The sequence below is a fragment of the Cannabis sativa genome, chromosome 1 (genome assembly GCF_029168945.1).
Source record: "Cannabis sativa cultivar Pink pepper isolate KNU-18-1 chromosome 1, ASM2916894v1, whole genome shotgun sequence".
NCBI classification, from domain to species: Eukaryota; Viridiplantae; Streptophyta; class Magnoliopsida; order Rosales; family Cannabaceae; genus Cannabis; species Cannabis sativa.
In genome coordinates this window covers 34,205,500-34,214,643 of record NC_083601.1, presented here as the reverse complement: position 1 = coordinate 34,214,643, position 9,144 = coordinate 34,205,500, and the positions used below count along the sequence as shown (strand labels likewise).

General features: G+C 31.9%; 1 protein-coding gene across 2 annotated transcripts; it reads right to left on the bottom strand.

Annotated features, from left to right (window-relative positions):
* On the bottom strand, positions 1-8,771 carry LOC115706270 (NAC transcription factor 56). 2 transcript variants are annotated; one of them, XR_004009579.2, is made up of 4 exons: positions 7,741-8,771; positions 7,332-7,642; positions 6,355-7,209; positions 1-5,074 (listed from the first exon to the last, which is right to left on the bottom strand). XR_004009579.2 is itself a non-coding variant. In XM_030633857.2 (3 exons), the coding sequence occupies exons 1-3, from the start codon at positions 7,940-7,942 to the stop codon at positions 6,541-6,543; spliced, it is 1,182 nt and encodes a 393-aa protein (XP_030489717.1). In that variant the 5' UTR covers positions 7,943-8,771; the 3' UTR covers positions 6,087-6,540. The 2 variants fall into 2 exon arrangements, 1 of the variants encoding a protein (XP_030489717.1); XM_030633857.2 differs by lacking the exon at positions 1-5,074 and having other exon boundaries at positions 6,087-7,209.
* Between the last annotated feature and the right edge of the window lie 373 nt (positions 8,772-9,144).

Below are 9,144 nucleotides of genomic sequence, written 5' to 3'. Positions count from 1 at the left end.
TGAAAAGAAGCAACATAAAGGAATTTTTTTCACTATATAATAAGTACATATAATTCATATGCACCTAAAATTACACACCCCTACCGAAAGGGGAAAAAAACTGTTAAAGGAATGTTAATAAGGTACTGAAACTCAAAGACAACTATGATCTCTATACATAATTTGTTGAAGAAAACAAAAATTAATAAATAATTAAGCCATGGACATGTTAGAAAGTCGACTAGGAGTTGACCGGAAATTCCACCAGCGAAGCGTCATGCGGCGTTTGGGCGGCGTGAGCGCCCTTCTTATCAAGACCTCCCCTGCTGGCGCCGCATATGATCGGCCACCACTGTGGCATCGGACAAAATTACGAGCTGATTCGCTAATGCTTGCGGAAAACGTACGTGCTAGGCGAGATTTAGGACTCGGAACCACATTATTATTATAACTTTTTTGCCTTATCATAAGACTCTGTCTTAGCCTCTCCATTTTGGATCCAATCTGAAGCTTTTCTCCCATTTGCTTCTGACTCAGTCTTTGCATGTTTGCAATTAAGGCCAATGAAGGAATATTGAGGTGGGTAGAGTAGAGCAGAGAGAGATCGAGTGGAGTATATGTGTTTTATTTTATGCCTATCGAAATGAGAAATATTAATGGTTAAATTGTTTGGTTTGCATTGGGGTGTTGTGAAACTCTTATATATATACGACTTTATGAGCTGCGTTATATTAATTATTGATATTTGACGAAGAACAATTCTTTTGATAGATATATTTGATGAAGAACTTTATTAGAATAAAAGTACTAAAACTAATGATTTTTCTATTCAGAACGAAAACAATGTATATAAGACGACTTGTTCGTTCAGAGACTTTCATAAAGGTTGTGCTTTGACTATTGAATTGTTGACTAATAAAGTTATTATTTTGCTCAAAAGGGCAAAGAAAGAAATGAAAATCAATGGCCACTAGTAGTGGAATTATTATTAGAAGCCGCCGCATCGTTTGACCTGACAACTAAACTAATTAACCACTCGGTAAACCGGAAGTTTGACATTGTAATTCTTCTTCCTACATAATTTCTTTTCCCTCACTATACTCTATTATTTCAAATTATCCACCATCACTATTCTTCAAATTAACCAATTAGTATTTATTTTCCTTTTATAATTAATAAGTAAAATTCTAAGCATATAAATTTCGTCACATTATTTTAATTATATATAATAATAAAATTACTGGAAAATTTTAATTTATATTGCAAGTATTTTGCTTATTATGACACAACTCATATACACATATAAGTTTCATATTCGAACTAATTAAGTGAAGATTATTTCTATATAATGACTTATGACTATTATTTTTCATTTATTAGTTTCTAGTCCACTAATGACCACAGCTTAATGATACAGAAATGACGTACGTGTATCGTATGTGGTGGGTGGTAGTTAGGTCTAGTAAGTTTATTAATGTGATCGTGCACTGCAGGTTGCCCTTCGTATATCTTTATATGACGATAACTCTATTTTTATTTTCTTTGAAATCATGGTTGTTGAATTTATATATATGGCGATTCTCATTAATATATAATAATATTTGTAAAAGATTATCTAAAACCCCTCTTAATTAATAATTTCTTTTTCGAAATCGGTCTCCTTAATCTACTCTTCTTATAATATATTTGGTCACTTTTTGTTCGAGTAATAAGTCAATAGAACCTCTTCCATCATGTATATATTTACATGGGTTTATAGTAAAATCACTAAAAGCTGATAAAAGGAGAATAAATAACAACAGACAAAAACAAGAGACTTTCAAATCTCTTATATTGTAAAAAATTGGAAATATGAATACAAAAAACTCAATTATAATCATAGGAAGAAGTTTACAATTTTTCTTATTTTTTCAACAGTTCCTCTCAACCATCTATGGTAGCAAGCTAATAATAGGCCATCCCCCAAAGATGACGAGTATGAGGAAATGTAATTACTAAAAGAGAAATACTAATTAATTAAGGAGCACATTATATATTCAACAATATAAGACTTCTTATATATTATTATTGATATATTTTAATAAGAATTCTATATTTTAATTTAATAAATAATATAAATAATTAATTATAAAGTGTCACTTCATCAACTCATTATATTATTAGACTCGTGCCAATTGTTCAAATAACAATGCTTTTATAGAAATCTCACATGATCATAGGGTCTTAAAAAGAGTATTGTTATTGAGCAGCAGTATTGTTTAACACAGCGTCTCACAATTAGTTAGTAATATTGCTTAAAATTTATTTTTTTAAAATTATATAAGACCTAATACTTAATTACACCAATATATAGCAATTCTATCTTAAAAAAAAATAGAAAAGAAAGAAAGATCAATGCAATCAGAGAATAGTAATTACTAGGCCTGATGCCTTTGGGCTTCACATGGGCCTGAAATTTGGAGATGGGAAGATAGAGCTAAAATTCCAGGCCACTAAATTACCTGATGTATATTTAAATAATATATATGACGGGTAAGAATCGTGAACAGGGTTTTAATTGGTTGGAGTAACACACACCAATTAAGGCGTACGTGATCGTGAATTAATAATACTTCTCCCCTTTTCTCTGGTCAAGTTCAATATAGTCATGGAAAACGACCGTAGCATATATATATATGTGTGAATAGATAGGCTTGGGGACATTTAATTATATAATTCAACTTTATTCAAGTATTAATTAATGTGCGCCCACAACTTAAATTTAAAAGCAACTGGCAATTGAAATTCACATATTGAATGATATATTAATTTTTCTTTTGGTAATAAATTGAAATACTAAAATTACAAATTAATATTTTGATTAGAAGTTCTATTGAACTAATTTAGTAGTTCGTACGTAGTACTATATATGGAGGGGCTGACTTATTTGGAGATCTCTACTGGACTATGCATAATCATAAAAAAAAAGTTCGTTTTATTAATCTCTTCTCAACCATTAAATATGATATGGAATAACCTTGTGTATATATATATATATATATGTAATATTACGTCAATATTAAAGCTACGGAGAATAACCACCAATTTTTACGAATCTTGATCACTCTAGCAACCTATACAAAAATAAATTATAATGCTTGTTCTACTATTTTTGGAGGTATATATATGCACCACTTTGTTTAAATGTGAAAGATATTGTTTGTATACAATTAATTTGATATGTACTTGTATTATTATGCTTTATATATCGATATCGTTCTCACAATATATATTATAAAAGCACACTAAAAAGAATTAATGGCCGGCACAGAGAAGCAAGATTATTTACCCTAATTTTCTATTGTCATTTAGTTTTGGCAAAAGTTCTCTAGGGTTTTTCAGAAAGCATCGTATTATACCATTCACACATAAGAGGATCAAAGGAGATATAATAGCGCATTTTCGTCATGGAAAATGATATATTGCAGAATTAAGTAATATGGTAGCAAAATTTTTGTAAAGCAGTTTTGTACTTTTTCCAGGAATGGAAGGCTAATTAAAAGTTATTTAATTTTTGTGTGGTTGAAGATAATGATTCCTTAAGATGATTGCAAAGAATGGGGTCCCATGATATATATATTGTCAGCAGCATAGAGATATAGAAAAGACTATAAATTTTGTGAGGTAGTCTCTTCTTGTCAATTTATGTGACCTCAAAGGTCATATTGGAGTATACTTAGCTACGTCTAATCACACTCTAATTTTATTAAAAGAAAATGACTCCCACGGCCACACATGAAAATATTTTTCTTTTGAACATATATAAATAAATTATAAGAATATAGGTTAAGTAAAAAGGTAATTAATAAAGTAAAATCAAAATAATCTAACTGGTGGTTTTTCCTTAGTTGTGCTGCTGCAATTGGTCCAGGTTATGAGCTACCTAACTAGGTGGCTAAGGATAGAAATTATGTAATCTATCTATAATAACCACCAGAAAGGTATTTCGTTCATTTAGTAGTACTACTACTTTGGTTATTATTCAAGGACATAGTTTTTTTATCTAGATAAGATCTGTTTTATTGGTTACTAGTACTTTGAAAATTCTTTTAAGGTTTATCTAGCTAATTAGGTATTTTATCGATCTTGACCACAAATGAAACTTTAGTGTCCACTAATTTTTAGTTATATATTATCTATATAGGCTTAATTAAATTCGATATTATCACATTGTTACCTCTCATCAGATCTATGTATAGTTTCGCTTTCTCTACGTTATATATATTTAGGCAGTGTGAAATTATACACATCTATATATAATAGCAAAATTAATCACATTTATTTTATTATATAAATTAGGAAGAAATAGTTTCTGTTATGATTGTATAATCAGAAAGCTATTGACATATATGTGCTAGAATCTTATCCTCAGTCAAATGGAAAAGAAAGTAAACCTAACAAGCTAGTAAAGCTAGGATAACTTATATGAATTGATTTGTCATTTTTTCCTTAAAAAAATTTAATTAAGTTCGGAATGTTATTAGTAATCGTGGAAATCTGAACAATAATAATGTCTAATTAACTTGCTAACCTATCTATTTCAGGAAACATAACTTATTTGTACGCGGAAAGCCTAAAAGAATTAAACTCTTCATTTTTGTGCATTAAAATTAATGGCCAGAGTCCGTTTGACAAAACCGATCAACAATTTAGATTTTTAGGAGTGAAATATTCAAATTTTCTCTGCATTATAATAATAATAATTAACTATTATTGCATATAAGTATTTTTAAAAAAACTAAGAACAATTACCAAGGAATTAATTAAGTGTTTTTTAAAAATAATTGTATAATTACTAGGTAATACTGTAATTATTAAAATAGTAATTATCCTATATCATAAAATATAAAGTGGTAATATTACTTATGAATTTATTTATATATAAATATGTAAAATGTAGGATATGATTTGAAACCAACATGTAATACGTCATTAGAAAGCGATGTGGATGGGTATTGGGTTGGCCGTTGTTTTCTTACGGTATAATATATACAATCAGTCGTAGTCAGCCACATTATATGTCTCGATCTGTTCTCTCTCAGGACGGATGGCATGGCTGCGAATAGAATGAAAGAAAAACAAGGTTGATCTACGTAAAAAAAAATATCAGCATGTTATGCTCTATTTTATTTTTTCTATTCATAAAAAAATAAAAATCTTTTATTGTTTTTTTTTTATCTGTAACTACTACTCGTGTAGGGCCCTTCATTAATCATTGTTTTCACAAAACAATAAATAAATATCATTTATTTGATATATTTTTTAGAAATTAGCTTTGTAAATATTGAATCAAAGCCAGAATGAGAGGTTTGAGAAGAGAATACGGGTGTATATTATTACTATCATATATATGCAGCATTGAAAATAAAGTCCACAATATTTCCAATAACATGTTAGATGTATATTTTCTTTTGAAAAATCAACAAAATTCAACAAAATGATATCAAGTTGCATTGCGTACGTGTTAGTAGAAAAATTAAAATTTTCATAATTTCTTTTTTTTTTTCTTTGCTTACATATACTAATACAATGATTGAGCAATTAAAATTAGAAATTTCCATTAAAAATTATAAATTTGACACAACTATATGTAAATCAGTTTTACCCCATATAAAATAAAGATAATTGGTTGAAAATATTTATCACATAAATATATGTCAATTTGACACTTATATAACTTATGTATATACATATCATTTGAAATTTGAGTGTGTAATAGAATTACTAACATGAACATTACTTATACTAGTTAGATAAGCGATGGACAACGGAATAGAAAAGTATTGCACTAATTAATAAGATGTCTATGTTAATAAGTACATAAATAATTAATAATATTGATCCCACAAATTTGTATAATTTATATAATCTTCAAATGTGTGCGGGTACGTAATTATATAAAAAGGAAACTACACAAGAGTTTTGTGTTCTATCCTAGAGGAAAAATACATATGGTTCATCTCTGATTTTATTATTATATTACAACAAACAAAAGCGTAGCTCCTCAAAAAGTACAAAATAAAAGATTAATTAAATATGCGTATAAACTATCTATAGCTGCAGGGAAATTTTATGAACATGATTATACATAAATATATAGGGGTAAATATATACATACATAAAGTATAACTGAAATATAATAATGGGCCAATCAAACTCGAAGGAATTTGAGGCCATTCTAGCTATATAATATTTTTGTTGCTTTGAAACTACGTAACATTCCTATCAACAAAATCTTTTTCCCAATCCAATCTTTACAGCTTATACATGATGAACTATATAAAGTGTATAACAAAGTATAATTTTATATGTCTACATCTATGTATATAAATATACCTGAAATTTTAAGTCCTTGAGGGTGGGGTACGTATTTCCCTTAAGAATAAATAATGATCAGCAAAGCGACCCTACGCCGTACGTGATGACACGCGCGCAGCAGCAGCAACAACAGCCACTAGCTAGTACTATTATAATTCATGTTAATTTCATTGTAAAATGAACTATATAGTAAGTACCTATAAATTATGAATACCAGTGCATTCCGGGCAATTGATAAGATCCCCGGAATAGCCCATCAGATCCCCCCAATGCTCCGAGCATTGTCTGTTGGTGCAACGACGCCGTTTGGTTCGGGAGCTGGCTAAGCAGTGAGGCTATTGAAGTCGATTGATTTCCCTCGCCCATCGAGGTGGTCGTTGTGGCGGCCGTACAACTATCATCCAGTTGCAGTCTTTTGCTTGAGGAAGACGATAAGGGCCCAGCAGCCGCTGCTTCTTCATCGTCCACAATCTCGTTGGGCCAGTAAAGACCGTGAATGAGTGAGCGTTTGAGGGACATATTTGAAGAAGGTGGCAAGAGCAGTGAAGCATTGTTAGTAGTATTTGTTGTATTGCTATTAATATTGGCATGATCATTGCTTAGCATTCCATCGAACAGGTTGTGGTCATTTTCGTTCAACGCCCCATAATTTAGTAGTGTCGCCGCCTTTGGTAGTAGTAGTTGTAGCTTGCCATTATGTGGGCCCATCGGATGAGGTACTGGAATATTATTATGACTGTGATTGTGATTATGATTATTGCTGTTCATTGGCCCCAACAACTCCTCCATCGCTTCTTGATCCCTCTCGTGATCCATCACTGCCCTATTCGTGTTGTTCTTCTTGTAGATTCGACACAGTACCCAATCATCAAGCTATATATTTCAGTACAGAAGAAAACAGTATGGAGTATTAATCTTCAGAAATTGTAAAATATATATCAATAAAATTCGAACCCCCAAACAAAAAATTTAAAAAGCTAATAATAAATAATTACTCTGAGAGAGTTTTTCTTGTTGCCCAAATCGCAACCTGGAGGAGGTTTGTTTATGGCTTTGTTTTCAGCGAGTCTGTATTCGTGCATAATCCAATTGGTTTTAATCCCTTTCGGAGGTTTACCGCCATAGAAGACGAGCGCCTTTTTAACGCCGACCTTCTGAGATCCTCCAGAAGTTAATACAGGCTTATCCGTGCCAGTTGCCTTCCAGTACCCGGACGTCGCCGCCCGATTGGGCCTGGCTCCGTTCGGATACTTCCGATCTCGTGGACTGAAAAAGTACCACTCCTGTTCTCCAAACGTCGCCTTAGCTTTAAAAATCCAAAAAAAAAAAAATCACACACTAACAAAAAAATGAAAATACATGATTCGAATTCAGAATTCATTGTGTAAGATTTCAATTGAGTACCTGGAAGCTCCCATGGATCAAACTTGTATAGATCGACTTCGGCGATGATAGAAACAGGGAGAGGAGCTGAGATAACCTTCTTCTTGAGATAGTGAACCACGAGCTCCTCGTCGGTCGGATGGAAGCGGAACCCTGGCGGGAGGTTTGGCTGATGATGATTCTGTAATTGTTGGGAACCGGCGGAGGAGTCGGTGCTCTCCATGGGAGAGATGTAAGTAGAAACACTAGCTAGAAGTAGCAGAGTCTGATCTCTTCTTCAGTGACAGCTTAGGGTTTTGAGAGAGAGAAATAAGAACGTAAAATAAGAGAGAGATCAAAATATTTTGTATTGAGATGGCGAAGGCCTTTGTTTATAAAAATAAAATTTATGGAGTTTGGGAAAAAAATATACTAATAGGATATTTTGATTTGGGGGCTGCGGACGGGTAATTATTTGCTGCGGCACGAATTTCGACGGACTATAATTGGGTAACCAATAGGACCTACGTGATGTGGCTAAATAGTAAATTAAGTTTGGCTAAATATGAAATAAGGGAAGCGATTAAGGGTGTAATGGGAAAAGTAGTAGAGGTGGTTAGGAAGATAGGAACGGGTGGGTCGCAGGCGATGGGTACCTGACCATGACGTGAACTGGAATGTGGGCCGTTGATACGTGTAATTCCCAAAGCAACCAGGAAGCGACACGTGGGGATTTGAAGTGGTGGGCCCATCTCACACAAATTATTTAAAAATTAAAAAAAAAGGATTTAGATGGATAAGTGTGGGGTGGGAACCAACTTTACGCCTCAGATGTCATGCTTTTGTTATGCAAATACCACCAAAATTATGCAAAGAGGGGCCCTCCTCCATGTTGCTCCCACTCTCACTCTCACTCCCTCAAGCCCCAATAAAATGAAAAATAAAAACCAATTTGGACACCCTATTTTAGCCTCTGTTGTCCTCCTCTAATTGGCCCCATAATGACATGTAATAAATAATAAGTGTTCCAAAATTATTTTATAAAATTATAGTAGAATTAATCAATCAATCCATGTTTAAAATCTCATCAAGAATAACAAGTATATATGTGGATATATATATACATGTATTTGTGTGGGGTCCTAATTGGAATGTGATCCTACTGCCAATTTCATGAATGATAGGTTTATATATGTATTACTTTTATATACAAGTGGGGTAGTAGATTGGGAAATGAACATAATTAGCTTTGTCTCCTATTTATATTATTGGAGTTTTAATTTTTCTGAAAAATATGTATTGTATTTGTTTTGTGTGTGTATGAATTTAAAACTAAGCTAGCTAGTGACTAAGAATCTGGTGGTGATTAGAAATTGGATAGTTTTATATGCTCCCATCTCTGTTGGAATATAATTTAGAAACATATATATATATATATATTTATAT